General features: G+C 46.2%; 1 protein-coding gene across 2 annotated transcripts in view; it reads right to left on the bottom strand.

Annotated features, from left to right (window-relative positions):
• Positions 1–21483, bottom strand: part of srgap1a (SLIT-ROBO Rho GTPase activating protein 1a) — a 289071-nt gene that overhangs the window by 136794 nt on the left and 130794 nt on the right. For both annotated transcript variants that reach the window (XM_070900273.1, XM_070900274.1), the window contains exon 3: positions 8767–8929. In XM_070900273.1, coding sequence (XP_070756374.1) covers positions 8767–8929 — 163 coding nt within the window. The remainder of the gene's footprint in view (positions 1–8766; positions 8930–21483) is intronic.

Here is a 21483-nt window from a genome sequence, read left to right as displayed (position 1 = left end):
TCGCTGGGAGATGACCTGCTGCTGTTTCAACCTGCTCCCCTGAGCAGGCAGCAAGGACACCTGCCCAAAGCCGGCAGGGTCCTGTTTAATATATGCATGAAAAGTCCCATGGTAACAGTTTCTCTCTAATTACCCTATCTATTCCTTTCAAAATCCCCAAAACCTCAACCAAATCATCCGTTAACCTTCTACAAACCAGGAAATACAAGCCTAGTTATGTAATCTCTCCTCATAATCTAACCGTTGGAGCCCCGGTAACATTCTGGTGAATGTTCAGAATTCCGATTCATGGTGTGGACACTGGCCCACGGTCTGGTGCACTCTCACCGGGCTTCGCAACCGTCTGCTTCCAAGGTACCTTCTCCTGTGTTATAAAAAAATTCCACCGACACCCTGCAACACAACACAAGTATTTTGCATGCATATGTATTAGTTACTAATAGCTCTTTTGTACCTTATGTAACGAAGAATTTATTAGGCCCTAAATTTATATAAGCAAAATACTGCAGATGCTGGAAATCTGTAATAAAAACAGCAAATGACAGACATACTCAACAGGTCAGACCGATGGAGAGAGAAACAGTTAACATTTCAGGTCTGACAAAAGGTCATCGACCTGAAACATTAACACTATTTCTCTTTCCCCAGATGCTGTCTGACCTGCTGAGTGTTTCCAGCATTTTCTCCTAAATTTATACCATGCGCCGAGCTGCTTCCCGAGGTCTGCTCCACCCCATCAACCATTTCCTGAACAGGAAATGAACAAACGCAGTGCTCACTACAGGTCAGTCGGCCTAAAATTCCAGGTTAATGTCCTCCATTTTGTCAACAGAACTTCCCACTTCCAAACCCCAAAACGCCGGTGTAACCCAGCGACTTGAATTACCAGCACCAGTCATGGCAGAGAACTTCACATGAGAGAATTGGAGAAATAAACTGGACCCTGAGCGACTTTATGCACCCGACCTCATTGCCATAAATCCTTTAGTGACCTCAAATCTGGTACCAAGATTATGGTCTACAGGCCTGTAGTGATACTTGCCCTCCTATATGGCTCAGAGACGTGGACCATATACAGTAGACACCTCAAATCGCTGGAGAAATACAACCAATGATGTCCCTGCAGGATCCTGCGAATCCCCTGGGAGGATAGATGCACCAACGTCAGTGTTCTCGATCAGGTCAACATCTCCAGCATCGAAGCACTGACCACACTCGACCAGCTCCGTTGGGCGGGCCACATCGTCCGCATGCCCGACACAAGACTCCCAAAGCAAGCGCTCTACTCGGAACTCCTACTCGGCAAGCAATCCCCAGGTGGGCAGAGGAAACGTTTCAAGGACACCCTCAAAGCCTCCTTGATAAAGTTCAACATCCCCACCGACACCTGGGAATTCCTGGCCAAAGACCACCCTAAGTGGAGGAAGAGCATCCTGGAGGGCGCTGAGCACTTCGAGTCTCATCACCGAGAGCATGCAGAAATCAATCTCAGGCAGCAGAAGGAGCGTGCAGCAAACCAGACTCCTCACCCATCCTTTCCTCCAACGACTGTCTGTCCCATCTGTGACAGAGACTGTAATTCCTGTATTGGACTGTACAGTCACCTGAGAACTCACTTTTAGAGAGGAAGCAAGTCTTCCCAGATTTCGAGGGACTGCCTATAATGAGTGACAAAGGCAGTCCCCCCCCCCCCAACCTCTTTCCTCCTCCCCCCAACCCTTTCACAAATAGCCGGCGGTATCTCGATGGACACGAGGGTCCAGACTCGGCTGATCCATCCGTCAGAGAAACATGTGGCCCTGAATATAAAGCTCAGTCTGAGCTACGAGGAAAATGCTGATAACGCCAGCAGATATTTTATTAACTCAGACTGAAGACATTGAGAGAGTTACATCAGAGCCTGATTATTACAGCCTTGCTGCAAGCTCAGAGACTGGAAAATCTTTCCTTCTGCCCCCCCCCCCCCCCCCTCCGGCATGTGCGCACACTCTTTTCAAACGCACACGGTTTCCAACCGACACAGGGTGGCTCCGCACGAGGGGAAAGCAAAGGGTTGGAAGGAAGGCTCACAATTACCTCAGCCCACACAACGCCAGACTAACTCACAAATTCTCTCCCCACCCCCAAAGCTCAGGTTTATTCCCCCGGAAGAGAAGTTATGATTTCCACTATTTTATTTAATAGTTAAAAGCGGTGAATGGTTGACCAACGTGGAAGCAAATTAGGGCTGGATCAAATAATAAAGTTACTGGGGTAGGCTTATCAGTTGTCGACCCGTACACTAATGGGACAGACCGACTGGCGGACCCCCTGAAATGTTCCCACCGACCTCTAGGGGGCCACGCACCCGCTGGTTGAGAACCCCTCCACAATCACATGACCACCTTTGCTTTAGCGATGAAGCAGTGCCTTTAAGCAGAAATAAATTGCTTGTTTGTACAATTTATGAGTCAGCTGGAAACCAAAAGGGGCAGACAATTTTTAAAGGCTTTTAACATAGAAAGATAGAAAATAGGTGCAGGAATAGGCCATTCGGCCCTTTCAGAATGGCAGGCAGTGACTAGTGGGATACCGCAAGGTTCTGTGCTGGGGCCTCAGCTGTTTACACTGTACATTAATGATTTAGATGAGGGGATTAAATGTAGTATCTCCAAATTTGCGGATGACACTAAGTTGGGTGGCAGTGTGAGCTGCGAGGAGGATGCTGTGAGGCTGCAGAGCGACTTGGATAGGTTAGGTGAGTGGGCAAATGCATGGCAGATGAAGTATAATGTGGATAAATGTGAGGTTATCCACTTTAGTGGTAAAAACAGAGAGACAGACTATTATCTGAATGGTGACAGATTAGGAAAAGGGGAGGTGCAAAGAGACCTGGGTGTCATGGTACATCAGTCATTGAAGGTTGGCATGCAGGTGCAGCAGGCGGTTAAGAAAGCAAATGGCATGTTGGCCTTCATAGCAAGGGGATTTGAGTACAGGGGCAGGGAGGTGTTGCTACAGTTGTACAGGGCATTGGTGAGGCCACACCTGGAGTATTGTGTACAGTTTTGGTCTCCTAACCTGAGGAAGGACATTCTTGCTATTGAGGGAGTGCAGCGAAGGTTCACCAGACTGATTCCCGGGATGGCGAGACTGACCTATCAAGAAAGACTGGATCAACTGGGCTTGTATTCACTGGAGTTCAGAAGAATGAGAGGGGACCTCATAGAAACATATAAAATTCTGACTGGTTTAGACAGGTTAGATGCAGGAAGAATGTTCCCAATGTTGGGGAAGTCCAGAACCAGGGGTCACAGTCTAAGGATAAGGGGTAAGCCATTTAGGACCGAGATGCGGAGGAACTTCTTCACCCAGAGAGTGGTGAACCTGTGGAATTCTCTACCACAGAAAGTTGTTGAGGCCAATTCACTAAATATATTCAAAAAGGAGTTAGATGAGGTCCTTACTGCTAGGGGGATCAAGGGGTATGGCGAGAAAGCAGGAATGGGGTACTGAAGTTGAATGTTCAGCCATGAACTCATTGAATGGCGGTGCAGGCTAGAAGGGCCGAATGGCCTACTCCTGCACCTATTTTCTATGTTTCTATGTTTCTATGTTTCAATATGATCATGGCTGATCATGCAACTTCAGTACCCCATACCTGCTTTCTCTCCATACCCCTTGATCCCTTTAGCTGTAAGGGCCACATCTAACTCCCCTTTGAATATCTAATGAACTGGCCTCAACAGGTTCACAATTCTCTGAGTGAAGACGTTTCTCCTCATCCAAGTCCTAAATTGGTTACCCCTTATCCTTAGACTGTGACCCCTGGTTCTGGACTTCCCCAACATCGGGAACGTTCTTTATGCATCTAACCTGTCCAATCCCATCAGAATTTTATATGTTTCTATGAGATCCCTCTCATTCTTCTAAATTCCAGTGAATATAAGCCTAGTCGATCCAGTTATTCTTCATATGTCAGTCCTGCCATCCCAGGAATCAGTCTGGTGAACCTTCGCTGCACTCCCTCAATAGCAAGATTAGGAGACCAAAACTGTACACTGTTATGTTCCTAACACAGATGAGACTGCACACAGGGAGGTTAAAGTAACAGTGACCTCAGTCTTTATTAAGACACTCCAGAGTGACTAACAGGCCTTAGGGGCCGGCTTATATACAGTGCTCCCAAGGGATCCCCTTGCTCCCCTCGCTCCCTGGTGGCGAAACATGGGAGTGCATGCTTTACAGATACACAACATACACAATATTCAAGGTGTAGCCTCACCAAGGCCCTGTTAAACTGCAGTAAGACCTCCCTGCTCCTATACTCAAATGCTCTCTCTATGAAGGCCAACATGCCATTTGCCTTCTTCACCGCCTGCTGTACCTGCATGCCAACTTTCAATGACTGATGTACCATGACAGCCAGGTCTCATTGCACCTCCCCTTTTCCTAATCTGCCACCAAAGTGGATGACCTCACATTTATCCACATTATACTGCATCTGCCATGCATTTGCCCACTCACCTAACCTGTCCAAGTCACTCTGCAACCTCTTAGCATCCTCCTCACAGCTCATAGCGCCACCCAGCTTCGTGTCATCTGCAAACTTGTAGATATTACATTCAATTCCTTTGTCTAAATCATTAAGGTATATTGTAAATAGCTGGGGTATGTTGTTGAAGCAGCCATTAAATACATCATCTGCATGGAAAATGATACAAGCCATTCCAAAAATTAATGGGAGTGCTTGGCCTGGGTTTTATTCCCCTCCAGAGGGAGAATGCAACAAACAAGCTACTGGAAATGTGTCTCCAAGGAAGTGCTTGTACAATGTTAATGCTGGGCTGGGCAGCCTGTTTGACCAGAAATGTATTGCCAGCACTACCTTAGCAATTGACACACTGTGCAGGCTAGGGAGAGGACAGAGAGATGGTAAATAAGGTATAAGCAAACTATACACTTACTTTGACGGGCCTAATCAGCATAAACATTTAAATACATATATAAAATTAAACAAAACATGAACATACTTTGCTAGACTTTCTTTGTATGAATTTCCCGAGTATCCATTAACAATCTCTTGCCAATATGGTGCAGTCTCAATTACAGATCGACCTTCTCGGACACCCTTCTGTGTAAACTGTGGCTCAGTGGGCAGCACTCTTGCCTCCGAGTCAGAAGGTTGTGCGTTCAAGTCCAACTCCAGAGACGGGAGAACATAAATGTATGCTGACACACCCAGTGCAGTGCTGTCCACTTCTCCACCTTCAACATGTGGTGAGTGCCATGGCTGTGAGCCCCCACTGCCCTCCCACCCTGAACCCGGGTGGGCCACTGACCCTCCCCGATGCCTGTCCCCAACCAGTCCCTGGATCACCGACCACCAAGGGTGCTACCCAGCACCGAGCCTGCGGCCAACATCTCACCGTATGCAACTAGGCCCATATAGCAGTGCCTGGTCTCCAGTCATCTTGGACCCCACTGCCACTGGATCAAGACCTCGCTCAGCTAAGCCCGTGTGGTTGCCGATGTGCAACAACCACCCCACGTTAAAAAAAACTCACGCACAGGCATCTTCCACTCCGTTAACATGAAGTTCGGGACCTGGAACGTCAGGACCCTCATGGACAACCCCAACAGCGACAGGCCGGAACGCCGCACCGCCATAGTTGCCTGGGAACTTAGACGCTTTGATATAGACAGCGCCGCAGAAATTAAGCGCAGACTACGGAAAGAGCGTGCGGCAAACCAGTCCCACCCACCTCTTCCCTCAACGACTATCTGTGACAAAGTCGGTGGCTCTCGTATTGGACTGTTCAGCCACCAAAGAACTCACTTCAGGAGTGGAAGCAAGTCTTCCTCGATTCCGAGGGACTGCCTATGATGATGAGTGCTGAGGGAGCGCTGCACTGTCGGATGTGCCGTTTCTCAGATGAGATGATAAACCGAGGCCCCCTCTGCTCTCTCGTCGACGTAAAAGATCCCATGGCATTATTTTGAAGACGAGCAGGGGAGTTATCCCCGGTATCCTGGCCAATATTTATCCCTCCATCAACATCATAAAACAGATTATCTGGTCATTACCACATTGCTGTTTATGGGAGCTTGGTGAGCACAAATTGACTGCTGCGTTTCCTACATTACAACAGTGACTACATTTCATAAAGTACTTTGGGACATCCAGTGGTGGTGAAAGGCACTTTATAAATGGAAGTCTTTCTTTTTACACATTCTGTTGAAGTCATTAAGAGTGTTGTCGCGCTATGGTTGAAGTTGAGCCAAGCTGGAAGGCTGGCTGAGGGGATGACATGACTGTGTTCAGCACTACCTTATGTCTCTGTTTTGGGAACCCACTATGGCCAGGCCTGAGAAACCACAGGTGAGCAGGTTTTTCTGCTCCTCAGCTTTGAATGGCTTGAATAGCGAGAATCAGGACAAAATAGGGGGAACAGCGAGAGGGAGGGAGGGAAATGACTTATAAAAAGATATTCAAGAAAAAAAAACATGTTAGCAATGATCTACATACTGCCTCCTACTCCACTGACAAATTTGAACCAACGTTGAAGTAACTTTATCCACAAACTGGGAAAATAAGACAGGTTTGGGAAGGAGAAATTCAGGATATCATAATACTCAAGGCTACATAGAGACACAGGTACAAGTCTTAAAGCTACTGTGTCTTCATGCACTGAAAGTGCGCATTGACTCTTATCTTAAACCAGATCACCGTAGTAATGCTGAATGCCTGTAGGAATCCCTACAAAAGTGGCCGGTTCATTGGCAGAGGGTTAACAGCAATGACATAGCACAGTTACCAGCAACAAAACATCCAAAGCATTAAATGTCACTCAAGCGCATTAATTGTTACTTCATGGTTGAACAATTGCAAGTTTAATTCAGTCATTCACTTGCACTATTATGAGCATTCACACTATAAAAGACCCGGCTATTTAATTTCCTGGTTCCCCGCGGAAAATAATCAAGTAGGACCGTGCCTTGCAAAGAAAGTAGATCTTTCGATCAATCTGTGAAAATTCAACATCACTGAAATGAGTTTCTTTCCAAACATGAGCGATGTGATATCTACTTAATGGACGATCTTCCTCATGAAAAGCCTTCAGCCAACGGTTTTACAAAGTAATGGCCCGGATATTGGCTGCGGTGTCGCAAGAACTGGAATTATTACATTTCTCCTCGTTTGCTCTTGCCATTTAACAAAACAAAAAATGTGCCCCTCCAATTGCAGAAACAACTTCACACAGACCAGGATTGTGTAAACACACATCAGAACCGTATCTTCACGGAATGATTCTGAAAAACCTGCATACAATGCACACACTTCCTTGAAATCACGTTCAATTTTAATAAATTTTCGATTTAGGAATTAAAATTCAAATTGATTTCCAACGCATGTTCTTAATTAAATTGTACTTGAAAAGTAAGTGGCAGCACAATGCCTGAAAACCCCATTACAATCAAATGAACTTTCATATAACTGCCAAATACCAGTCCCGACTTTGCATCTAACAAGAGGTAATGCAAATTCGAACTATTTTAACTGTGACAGGTAATTGGCCGTGAATATGAGAGCAGATCTTGTAGGAACTAAAAGGACCTGTTTGAGTAATATCACTACGTGGGCAAGGCAATGAATACTGGCATTTGGGGGGGCAGGGTGAAGTAGCAGGTCGTCCTTTCTGTTTTCCCCAACTGGCTTTGAAGGCCGCCCCAATTAATGGGTCAAGAGTTTCACAGGAGCCCAAAGTGACCTAGGGAAAGGCCATTTGACCCACCGACTCCCTTTCTCCCCACAGACTTGCTGCAACATGCACCCGACCCAACCCACTCTCCGAGGAAGCAACCGGCCCACCGACAATTGGGAAAAACCTCCAAGTGGGATCTCTCTCCAGACCCCACAAGGTGCTCAAAAGCAAATCACGTGCAATGTGACACTGGTGCAGTTAGAGGTTGGGCTTCAGGCAGTGGACATCTCAAGGTGGGAAAATGTTCCCTTTCCCACCACTAACATTTCTCAGACTTGTTAGAACCATAGGGGGCGACATTTGGGAGCACGCCATTGGGGTGCGGGGGGGGGGGGGGGGGGGTGGTGGAGGGAGGACTTCCTGCGCTGGTGAAGAAGTCCCGCCCTGCGACCTCAATTGGGGTCACCACCCGAGAGGAAGTGGAGTGCAATGCCCAGCACTCCACTTCCTCTGGGGGCAGGATCGGGGGGCACTAACCTGGCGAACGTGTAGCGCTGACATGTTCCAAGGGCCTTCCCCTTCAGTCAGTCATCGCCGGATACGCAGCGGCCTGGGGTGCTACCATTGGGGTAGTGCCCCCCCTGGGCGGAAACATTTTCCCCGGCCCATTACCGTGCGCCCCCTCGAATCTGGAGGCAGCGGTTGTACCAGCTCTTTGTAAGAGCTATCCACTCAGTCCCATTCCCCCCCCTGCTCTTTCCCCATTGCCCCGCAAAATATCCCCCCCTTCAAGTATTTATCCAATTCCCTTTTGAAAGTTACTATTGAATCTGCTTCCACCACCCTTCTAGGCAGTCCACTCCAGATTATAATAACTTGCTTGGTTAAAAAATAATTCTCATCTCTTCTCTGAATCTTTTGTAAATTTGCTCTTATTGGTTCAGTTTTACAAAAAGAGCAAATTTGCAAAAGAACCAGAAGGGAGATGAGGAGAATTATTAAGTTTTAAAAACCGATTGTGAAAGGGTTAGTATCTGGGGGCGTTGCCTGTTCAGAGCTGCCGATGTAAACGCTGCGATACCTTTTTGAACAGTCTCGTCGAGTCCTCGCTGACTTGCATGAAACGCATGATCACGTTGTTCAGATAGATGTCGCTCAATGTCGCATGGTCTTTGCTTTCTCTCCTGACCTGGTTCAACAGTAAATACCAGCAGTTCACGGGGGACAGAAGATTCTGGTCCTTCCTAGCAGAGAAAAGCAATACAGAAAAAAAAAATCTTACCAAACGGCATCTCCACATTATATTTAATAATCGCACTGCAGAGTGTGTACACAAATTGTCTTATTCATCCTGCACTGCAGTTTCCACACTAGATATTTGATAATTAAAACATTCAACTTATGTCATCAGCAATCCAACAAGCACTAAAATCTTTCCCTGCATTAGCAAAATCACAGTATGAACTGTGACATACGGAATGGATTCCTTATAGAGGACCCCACAGTACAACTTGTCAGATCAAACTTCCCTCGCAATCAGTTGACAACCATCAACCGCCTCAGAACCGGTCATAGTCGATGCTGGCACCTTCTCCATAGGTGGAAGATTAAAGCAGCCCCATCATGTGACTGTGGAGCTCCTAATCAGACCCTGGAGCACATCGAGCACTGCCCTTGGAGGAAGTTCGCAGACAGCCTACAAGATATCCACGCTGTTATACCAGAAACTTTGGCCTGGATATCTGATTTAGATATTGACGTTTGATTTGCTTTGCTACCACCATACGAAAGATGACGACAGTATTGTGGATCATAATTTGCAGCTATTTACGTTCCAGCCACTTCAGATACATTTTGGGAACAGCAAGTGCTTTTGACAGAGAGCCAAATCCAACTGGGCTCATTTGGGTGCACTTCAGATTCAACAACTTTCATTTACAAAGAAAAATGTCCCAAGATCCTTCACAGAGGCCTATTCAGACAAACTGGACGTCGAGCCAAAGGAGGAGATATTCTGAGCAGTGACCATAAGATCGGTCAAAGAATTGGGTTTTAAGGAGAGTCTGACAAAGAGGAAAAAGAGGTGGCGAGGCAGGAGGGAATTCCAGATTGTGGGGTCTAGATGGCCGAAGGCATGGCCACCAAAGGTGGGGCAAAAGGAAGTGGTGATGCACAAAAGGCCAGAGTCAGAGGAAAGAAGAGTTCATTGTAATGGGGTTCGAATGGAATGAATGAAATGGTTACAGCACGGAAGGCAGCCGAATCTCTCAGCTAGTCCCATTCCCCCGCCCTGTCCCCGTAGCTCTGCAATTTCTTTTCCTTCAGATAATTATCCAACTCCCCTTCGAAAGATAAAATTGAGTCTGCCTCCACCACCCTTTCAGGCAGTGCGTTCCAGATCTTAACCACTCGCTGCGTAAAAAGGTTTGCTCTTACTTCGCCTTTGGTTCTAAATCACCTTAAATGTGTCTCCTCTGGTTCTCGGCCCTTCTGCCAATAGGAACAGTTTCTCTCTATCTACTCTGTCCAGACTCTTGGCATGATTTTGTCGAAGTGAAGGAGCTTATATAGATAAGGAAGGGCGAGGCCATTAAGAGATTTAAACACAAGGATGAGAATTTTAAATTATAGCGATTTGTGGACCGGTAGCCAACTTAGGTCTGCGAGAACGTTTGAAAGTCATTTGCAAATCTTTTAAGCTTAAGTTAATTTTCCCTCTTTGGATTGTGATCCTTATCCAATACAAAAAAGTGGCCATATATACACAGGCAGAATGTAGATTTTTTTGTGCGAAAAACGCAATTTTCAGTATCATGGATATTGTTCATCATAAAGACAACACTTCAACATCTCACTGAAGATTTAAATTGAGGTTATATGGGTTTACAAAGTGCCCAAGAGATTCAAATGAACCCGAGGGGTGTTCGTCATGGCTCACTGGTCACACTGAGGGAGTGCTGCACTGTCGGAGGTGCTGTCTTTCGGATCAGACGTTAAACCGAGGCCCCATCTGCCCTCTCAGGTGGACATAAAAGATCCCATGGCACAATTTTGAAGGAGAGCAGGAGAGTTATTCCCGGTGTCCTGGCCAATATTTATGCCTCAACCAAGTTCTTTTTTTTTTAAAAAGTGCAGCTTACACTTAGATGGTTGAATGAAATCAACTGTTTAAATGAATGTACATAGGTGGCAGAAATAGATGGCAGAAATCGCCTCCCTTCTCCTAAAACTGAAAGTAAGTCGAAGAAAGGAATGCCGCCCACACTCCCAACTGTGCACTGAAACAACAATGCAGTCTTGTGCAATGACTACTCTGCCTCCTCAGAGTTACATTCCTTTACGTGCGATGTGATTGGATACTGATTTACAATAAACCCAACATGTACTCAAGAACTGTATCATTATTTATGATTACCATGCATTTCACTATGCACATAATGTTATGCATCAGCTGTGGCTCAGCAGGTAGCGCTCTAGCCTCTGAGTCAGAAGGTTGTGGGTTCAAGACCCACTTCAGGGACTTGAGCACATAAATCTAGGCTGACACCCCAGTGTAGTGCTGAGGGAGAGCTGCACTGTCGGAGGTGCTGTCTTTCGGATCAGACGTTAAACTGAGGCCCTGTCTACCCTCTCAGGTGGATGTAAAAGATCCCATGGCACTATTTCGAAGAAAAGCAGGGGAGTTATCCTGTGTCCTGAACAATATTCATCCCTCAATCAACATCACTTAAAAAAAAAACAGATTATCTGGTCATGATCTCATTGCTGTTTGTGGGAGCTTGCTCTGTGCAATTGGCTGCCATGTTTCATTATAAAAGTGACTACACTCCATAAGTATTTCATCGTCCTAAGGGTCGAGAACCAGAGGACACAGATTTATGGTGATTGGCAGAAGAACCAAAGGCGACACGAGGAAAAAAATTTACGCAGTGAGTGGTTAGGATCTGCCTGAATGGTGGAGGCAGACTCAATTGTGGTTTTCAAAAGGGAATTGGATAAGTACCTGAAGGAAACAAAATTTGCAGCGGGGGAGTGGAATTGGCTGAACTGCTCTTGCAGAGAGCATGCATGGGCTCAAGCGGGCCGAATGGCCTCCTTCTGTGCTGTCACCATTCCATGATTCTAGGAGTAGGCCATTCGAGCCTGGGATGAATCAAATGACTAATTGTTTGAAGTTAATGGTGAGCCACAACATTGCACATACTGGATGGTCTAGTTTTAACACACATCTTCAACGCCTAGCCCATTAACACTAAACCCTTTGTCCGACAGTTTATTACTAAGTGCTTCCCTTTTTATTTATATACTTCACCTCACTAGCTCAATGCAAACATACTCCTTATGGAACAGCAAGATTAACCATATTACTCAAAAGCTCAGGCCTGTCCACGCTCCGCACTGTGAGGGGGGGACATTGGTCGTTATGAGGAGCACATTTAGTATGCAAGCTGAACACTGTCTCTTGGTCAATTACATCCTAGGACAATAGAGTGCAATGAAAGAAGAAGGCTGAGGAGTGATCTAATAGAGGTCTTTAAAATCATGAGGTTTTGATAAGAGTGGATACAGAGAGAATGTTTCCACTTGTGGGGAAGAGCATAACTAAAGGCCATCGATACAAGAGAGTCACCAAGAATTCAAATAGGGAATTCAGAAGAAACTTCTTTACCCAGAAAGTGGTGAGAATCATACAATCATAGAAATTTACAGCACAGAAGGAGGCCATTTCATCCCACCGTGTCCACGCCAGCCAACCAAGAGCTATCCAGCCTAATCCCACTCTCCAGTTCTTGGTCCGTAGTCCTGTAGGTTATGGCACTTTAAGTGCACATCCAAGTATCGTTTAAATGTTGAGGGTTTCTGCCTCTACCACCCTTTCAGGCAGTGAGTTCCAGACCTCCACCACCCTCTCGGTGAAGAAATGTCCCTTCATATCTCCTCTAAACCTCCCCCAATTCCTTTAAATCTATTCCCCCTGGTTGTTGACCTCTCTGCCAAGGGGAACAGGTCCTTCCTATTCTCGCCCCTCATCCCTCATAATTTTATACACCTCAATAAGGTCTCCCCTCAGCCTCTTCTGTTCCAAAGAAAACAGACCCAGCATCTCCAACCTTTCCTCATAGCCAAAATTCTCCAGTCCAGGCAACATTCTTGTAAATCACCTTTGCACCCTTTCCAGTGCAATCACATCTTTCCTGTAATGTGGTGACCAGAACTGCACACAGTACTCCAGCTGCGGCCTAACCAGTGTTTTATACAGTTCAAGCATAAGCTCCTTGCTCTTGTATTCCATGCCTCGACTAATAAAGGCAAGTATTCCATATGCCTTCTTAACCACTGTATCTACCTGGCCTGCTACCTTCAGGGATCTTGGAACTGCACTCCAAGATCCCTTTGCTCCGTACTTCAGTGTAGTACCATTTAATGTGTATACCTCGGGAGCCTCCTATCAACAAAAGCAGACATTGACGACGAGATTCAACACTGCCTCCAGCGCAGCCTTTGGTTGCCTGAGGAAAACTAATCCCACCCTCCCTTACCCTCAACAACTATCTGTCCCACGTGTGACAGGGACTGTGGTTCTCCTATTGGATTGTTCAGCCACCTAAGGACTCATTTTTAGAATGGAAGCAAGTCTTTCTCGATTCCGAGGGACTGTCTATGATGATGATTCCCTTGCCGTGTTAGACCTCCCCAAATGCATTGTTAGATCTCTTAATTTCCAATGAAATACGAACTCCGATTGTAGTTTTAATGTAACTTTATTTCTGGCAGACAGCAACAAGCTCTTGGCTTTAAGCCAGGTCTTTGTCCTTTTGAGACCACATGGTCAAAATGGCTGTACTTATACCTGGATCAATTTACAGAAAAGAACTCGTCTTCTTTGACCTTATTGGCTCAATTAATAGTCTTTTAATCTTTTAATTGGCTCTCTACCCAAAGTCCTAAAATGTCAAGTTGATTGATGACTTAATGCAACATGCTCCCACTCACGTAGCATCTCTGACTTGGTGTCTGTGAATTCTCACAGTCTGTCTAAATGCAGCCTGTTTGAATTATCTATCATGCATTACCTCATATTTATCCGGATTGAATTCCATTTGCCACTGTTCTGCCCACCTGACCAGTACATGGCTATCCTCCTGCAGTCCGCAGCTTTCTTCTTCATTATCAACCACACAGCCTATTTTAGTGTAATCTGCACACTTCTTAATTATACCCTCAACATTCAAGTCCAAGTCATTGATATATACCACAAAAAGCAAGGGATGTAGCACTGAGCCCTGTGAAACCCCACTGGATACAGCTTTCCAGTCACAAAAACACCTATCATACCCTTTGATTCCTGCCTCTGAGCTAATTTCAGATCCAACTTTCCACTTTGCCCTGGATCCCATGCACTTTTACTTTCATGACTAGTCTGCCATGTGGGACCTTATCAAAAGCTTTGCTAAAATCCATATACACTATATCATACACACTGCCCTCATCAACCCTCCTAGTTACCTCATCGAAAAATTCAATCAAGTTAGTCAGACACAACCTTCCCTTAACAAACCCATGCTGACTGTCCTTGATTAATCCATGTCTTTCCAAATGAAGATTTATCCTGTCCCGCAGGATTTTTTCCAATAATTTTCCCATCACTGAGGTGAGGCTGACTGGCCTGTAATTACTCTTTCTATCCCTTTCTCTCTTTTTAAACAAAGGTACAACTTTAGCAGTCCTCAGACACCATACCTGTAGCCAGAGAGGATTGGAAAATGATAGTAAAAGCCTCTGCTTTTTCCTCTTTTGCTTCTCTTAACAGACTGGGATACAGGTTATCTGGGCCTGGGGATTTATCCACTTTCAAAGCTGCTAAGCCCCTTAATACTTCCTCTCACTATGTTTATCTCATTTAATATTTCACACTCCTCCTCCCTCATTGCAAAGTCTGCATCGCCCCTCTCATGTGTGAAAACAGATGTAAAGTATTCATTAAGAATCATACCCATGTCTTTTGTCTCCACACAGATTTCTTTTATGGTCTCTAATAGGCCTCACTCTTTCTCTAGTTATCCTCTTATAATGTACAGTATTTACAAAACATCTTTGGGTTTTCCCTGATTTTTACTTGCCAACATTCTTTCATGCTCTCTCTTTGCTTTCCTGGTATCTTTTTAATTGCATAGGATTACATAGTCTCTAATCTCCAAGGGATACTTTTTGGAGTATTCCTTTAACAGATTTTAATTGCTGCTTTTATGTGGAACTCGCTACCACAGGGAGTGGTTGAGGCAAATAGTATAGATGCATTTAAGGGGAGGCTAGACAAGCATCTGAGGGAGAAGGGAAGAAGGGGTTATACGGATAGATTTAGATGAGGAAAGACGGGAGGAGGCTCGAGTGGAGCATAAATGGCGGTAGAGTGTGCTTGGGCCGAATGGCCAGTTTCTGTGCTGTATATCCTATGTAAAAATTGTTTTACCCTATTTGATGGAAATGAAAGCACGTGGTTCCTGTAATGAGGAAAAAAAGGAATCTTGGAACTTTGCCTCTAGGTTTTTTTGGTGGATACCAGTGCAGCAAGAAATGCAACGGAGCTGGGCAGCCCCAGCAGATGTGCAAATGATACCAAATCATCTTGGGTGTCAATGAGTTGACTGGTAGTGCTGGAGAAGTTTGGGCTAACTTTGGTGCCAGCTGATTTTGAAATGTAGGAAGTGGCTGGAGTGTCAGCAGTCTTGTCTGGAGGACAGTGTACGAACCCAGAAGAACCCAAATGACTTCTCTCAACCTATTGTTTCGATGTACTTTTTGGATGTGTTGTCTTTTTGGAGCAGAACAGATTTTGATTGCTGTTTTAATCTGGAGCTCGAGAACATTGTTGTGCTGCCTGGAGGACCCAGGCACCTCTTCTCCAAGCTTTTGAGTCAGTGAGGAAAATGATTTAATCTAGTCCATCTTTTGGGGGAATTCTTTGGGACCCACCCGCCCTCAATTCCTTCTCCAACCAGAGGCTGAAGGGTTGCTTCTTCATTGAAAGAATTAGAACTGCAAGCTCCCCAGGTACATTTGGAGAGGTCACTCTGATTGGATAGATTCTGAGGGAGATTAACAGGTTAGATGCTTAGAGGCTATTTCCCCTGGCTGGAGAGTCTCGAACTTCGGGGCATAGTCTCAGGATCAGGGGTCGACCATTTAAGACCGAGATGAGGAGGAATTTCTTCACTCAGATCTTTGGAATTCTCTACCCCAGAGGGCTGTGGATGCTGAATCGTTGAGCATATTCAAGGCAGAGATAGATTTTTGAACTCCAGGGGAATCAAGGGACGTGGGAATCGGGCGGGAAAGTGGAGTTAAGGTCGAAAATCAGCCGTGATTTTATTGAATTGCGGAACTGGCTCGAGGGACCGCATGGCCTACTCCTGCTTTTAAATCTTATGTTTCCAACAGATTAGATTGCTTAGGCCCCGCCCATTCCACAAGTCAAGCAGCATTATACGATAAGTATCTGCATTGTCTGATCAGTCAGTGGGAAGACACACTTAAGATACATTAGATAAGAAATGTTTCCGGCTTCAAGCATTCAGGTTGATCCTTCAGATAAAAGGGACTTAGCATTAACGATTTGAGGGGTGGTATGGCCAATTCTGCGGCGGGAGCAGGACTTCCACGCTGGGAGCTAAAATTCCCTGCCCCAGAAGGTTACCGTCCCCAAGATGGGAGCCTGTGCGGGGAGGCAGAGGGAAGATGAGGGGAGACGGGGGCGGGGGATGGAGGGGAGAGTGGTGGAGGTGGGGGGTGGAGAAACCCAGGGCGGGTGACAGAAGGGGCCACAGTGCAGCGAAGGTCTGGGGGGGGGGGGGCGAAGTCTGTTGGAGGGGCGGGCCTGGGGGCTCTGTGCCTCGGTGCGGGGAGTGTTCAGAGTGGGGTGGACGGGTTGACTGCGCAGATGGCGGTTGGTGGTTGTGGTGTGGTTGGCGTCGCGGGGGCGTGGCTCCGGGGTGGCCGGGGGCTCGACATCCGGGGGGGGTTCGGCATTTGGAAAGGTTTCTGACGGGACGGGGCGGGTTGGGTGCGGGGGGAGTGTTCCCGGTGTTGGGTGAGTACGGAGCCGGGGGGTGTCACGCTCTTGGGATGGGGGGTGGGTTGTTTGGGGCTGGGATCGGGAGAGACTTCTTCACTCGGGGAGTTGTTGTCCAGTGGGGTTCCCTGCCACGGAGAGTTGTTGATGCCAGTTCATTGGATGTGTTCGGGAGGGAGTTGGATGTGGTCCTTGCGGTTGGGGGAGGGTTCGGGGGGGGGGGGTGTGGATGGGGCGTGGGGGGGGAGGGGGGAGGTGCTGGGGAGGGCGATCAGCCATGATCTTGTTGAATGGCCGAATGGCCTACTCCTGCACCTATTTTCTATGTTTCTATGATTTTCACAACCCAAAACCTCAATTTAAAAAAAACTTCATTCTGTAAAATAGATTATTAACTTAAGAACTTTATCCTATGCTGACAGAGTGCGGGCAGGCACAGCAAGAGGGGTGAAGGAGCGGCAAGAGCTCGTAGATGGAAGTGACCAGGGCCCAGGAGAGGTGAGAGTTCGGGGCCAGAAGAGGCGAGGGCCCAGGGGCAGCACGGGCCAGCCCACACTGCGATATGTGTGCGCACTAGGTCCGTGCAGCAGATCAGGTCTCCAGCCGTCTTGGGTAATCCTTGCCACTGGACCAAAACCTAGCTCTGTTAAGCCCGTGTGTGTGACCACCACACATTAAAAAAAATCCACGCACAGACATCTTCCACCCTCCAAGATGTAGTTCAGGACCTGGAATATTAGGTCCTTCATTGAAACACCTGTGAACTCATCCCTTTTTGGCGTGGAAACATACGAGGGACTGTATGATGATGATGATGATGATGTTTAAAGACAATATAGAACTGAGAAAAACTCGGGTATCATTCAGAATGAGGCTCATATTGAATTTAAAAATAACTATTTTAAACATTTTTCTGTGTTAATTGCTTATTTTGAACTACTGGATAAGTTGATTTTTTTTTAAGTGTTAAGAATGACGGTATTTAGGAGTAGATTGGATATAACTGAAGAAATTACCTAACCAGACTGGTAACCAGAAACTGTGCCACCGTAATTAGTCTGAACATGGAACAAACGAGGATGACTGACTTGAAAACTTTTCCACTTAATCCTTTGGCAAGTTACTCATTAGCATACGTTGGCAGTCGGTCACAAAGTGAAACTGGATAGAGCCAGTTTTTCATCGACTGGAGCATCAACTCAACTGAACAACAGGCCAATCCCAGATGGGGGCCCAGCAAATCAACTGCTCAAGTGACTGGACTCCTCTACCAAGGAGAAGTTTGAATCATACCCTCTTTCCAGTCACTTATTGATCCTCATGTATCAAATATCCTCATGTCAGCCATGGCTCAGTGGGCAGCTCTCTCGCCTCAGAGTCAGAAGGTTGTTGGTTTAAGTCCCACTCCAGAGACTCGAACACAAAATTCAAGGCTGACACACCAGTGCAATTATTGAGGGAGTAGTGCACTGTCAGAGGTGCCGTCTTTCGGATGAGACGTTAAACTGAGACCCTGTCCGCACTCAGGTGGATGTGAAAGATCCCTTGACACTATTTCGAAAAAGAGCAGGGGAGTTATCCCCAGTGGCCTGGCCAATATTTATCCTTCGATCAACATAACAAAAAAAACACAGATTATCTGGTCATTATCACATTGCTGTTTGTGGGAGCTTGCTGTGTGCAAATTGGCTGCCGCGTTTCCCACATTACAACAGTGACTACACGCCACAAGTATTTAATTGGCTGTAAAGCGCTTTGAGACATCCAGGTCATGAAAGGCACTATATAAATGCAAGTCTTTCTTTCTTAGTTCTGAGCACAGAATGATACAGGACAGGAGAAGGCCATTCGGCCCATCGTGCCTGCGCCGGCTCTTTGAAAGAGCAATCCAATTAGTCCCATCTCCCCTTGCCCTTTCCACATAGCCCTGCAAATTTTTTAACAAAAGGAAATCTTAGCAACCAAAAAAAAATGATTTCTCTTTCTGTTTGCGTTAGTAAATGTTAAGTGAACCAAAGTCTGGTTGGAATTTGATGGATCAATGCCACCTCGCCTGTATTTATGCATTAATTTACACTAATTAAAGTTACAGTGCTGCCAAGCATTGATCCGTCGTTTGACCTTTCACAGCAGTCACGGCCAATTTAACTTCCTGGATCATTTGTGGAAAGCACCAGGCGAACACAACTGGAAACTTCAAAACCAAGCTTTCAAATTAAGATATAAAAAAAAGATAGTGGGTAGCAGAGTGTGAAAGGTTAAATCACTATTAGCCCTGAATCTGCGGTCGGAGGCTTCCCGCAGGGAAAAGCCTCCGATCCGCAAATAAAATGGTCTGGGAGCTAAAGAAAAAAAAAAGACTCGCATTTATATAGCACTTTTCACGACCACCAGACATCTCAAAGCACTTTACAGTCAATTAAGTACTTTTGGAGTGTAGTCACTGTTGTAATGTGGGAAACGCACAAGCAAACTCCCACAAGCAACAATGTGATAATGACCAGATAATCTGGTTTTTTTAATGTTATGTTAATTGAGGGATAAATGTTGGCCAGGGCATGGGGAATAACTGGATAACTCCCCTGCTCTCCTTTTTTTTAAAAAATAGTGCCACGGGATCTTTTACGTCCATCTGAGAGAGCAGACGGGACTTCGGTTTAAAGACTCATCCGAAAGACAGGATCTCGCAGTCCTGGGGCTCTCTGGGTACACGCGGGAAGAGGCAGTTCACAAGCACCCCTGTGGTCACGTGGGCCGGCCCAACGAATACTTATGGGGTTTCCGTACATGCAGAATCCTCATAAGTATGACTGAGAATATCCCCCAGAACTACATTTGCACTTCAAATAAATAAAACAAAAACACATTTAAAATGGCATTTAATTAAATATTTAAAACAAAAATTTTATTTTTTGAAAAATAAATGTACGTGTTTTAAAAGGAGCTAAAAATAAATGTACCTTATTGTACAGGTTTTTAAATGTATAAATTATTGATAACATTTTATTCTGCAAAAAACTCCTACGCTGGTAAGAGCAGGCCTTACACCTGCTTTTACCAGGCGTAAGAATTTCACGGGCATTCAGGGGGCAAACGTTGGGCAAATAGCCCAACTTCTCTGCCCGTGGGAGGCCCCTTTCCCGGGTATTCATGCGATCGATCAAGAGAATTCTTGGTGGATCACAAGTTCCGGTTTCAGTGCATGCGCAATACATGCCTAAACCCAGAACATGCGCGGCCCGTACGGGAGTGTGAACACCTTGTACACGCCCATAGGAGCTGCAAATTAGGCCCAATGTCTTTCTAAAATTGTGTTTTCCATCATTCATTATGAATGTGAATATATGGTTCAGAGCTTTTTAAAACCAAGGCAAGCACTACTCAAGATTCAATAACGTCAGACCCTCCTACAAACCCATCTCTTGGAGACCATACCGGCACAGACACAATAGGCCGAATGGCCTCCTTCTGTGTGGTAATTTTCTATGATTCAAGCTTTAGTCACCCCTTCTAATCTCGCCTGCTTTGGCTTGGCATCTGAGAAGCGCCTTGGGATGTTCCTGTGTCGCATGCATATTACATGGAATTTACAACACAGCATCAGGCCATTCTGCCCAACAGGTCCATGCCGGTGCTTATGCTCCACCCAAGTCTCCTCCCACTCTTAAGGATCTGCTTATAGGGTTAGATGAAGAGAGGTGGGAGGAGACTCGTGTGGAGCATAAAGGCCGGCAGCATAAATCAGTTGAACTGAATGTCCTGTTTCTGTGCTGTAGACTCAATGTCCTGGCCAATATTTATCCCTCAACCAACATCACTAAAACAGATTATCTGGTCATTCTCTCATAGGCAGTCCCTCAAAACGAGGATGACTTGCTTCCACGCCAAAAAAGGATGAGTTCACAGGTATTCCAATGAAGGACCTAAGATTCCAGGTCCTGAACTACATCCTGAAGGGTGGAAGATGCCTGTGCGTGGATTTTTTTTTTTTTTTTTTTTTAAACGTGTGGTGGCCGTTGCACACCAGCCACCACACACACGGGCTTGATAGAGCTGGGTCTTGATCGAGTGGCAAGGATTACCCAAGACGACCGGAGACCTGCTCTGCTACACGGACCAGGCGCACACACATACCGCAGTGTGGGTTGGCCCGTGCTGCCCCTGGGCCCCTGGCCCCAAACTCACGCCTCTCCTGGGCCCCGCTCACGTCCCCCCACAATCTCCCGCTGCTCCTTCGCCCAGACTTCGCTGTTCCTGCTGTATTTGCTCATGCTCTAATCACCGACCTGGACCTTGATGACGTCACTCTTCGCTGCCGTCGCAGCTCCCGGAAGTGGCATGCCTCCACGCTGCTCCCAGTCCGCTGCTCGCCGCTCCTTTTATGGCCCCGACCTGCCGCTGGGGTTCTCATGCAGGTCAGGGCCTCCACGCTGCTCAATCTGGTCATTATCACATTGCTGTTTGCGGGACCTTGTCATGCGTAAATTGGCTGCCGTGAAATGCAACCCCTCAGCATATTCCACTATTCCTTTCTCTCTCTCACATACTTCTCCTTAAATGCATCTATGCTATTCACCTCAACCACGCCATGTGGTAGTGAGTTCCACATTCAAACCACTCTCTGGGTAAAGAAGTTTGTTTCTCCTGAATTCCTTATTGACTACCTTACATCTATGACCCCTAGTAAATCTAGGCTGACATTCCAGTGCAGTGCTGAGGGTGTGCTGC

This window comes from Pristiophorus japonicus, chromosome 15, assembly GCF_044704955.1.
Source record: "Pristiophorus japonicus isolate sPriJap1 chromosome 15, sPriJap1.hap1, whole genome shotgun sequence".
NCBI lineage: Eukaryota > Metazoa > Chordata > Chondrichthyes > Pristiophoridae > Pristiophorus > Pristiophorus japonicus.
The sequence above is the reverse complement of the archived record's forward strand: the minus strand, read 5'-3'. Positions and strand labels throughout refer to the sequence as shown.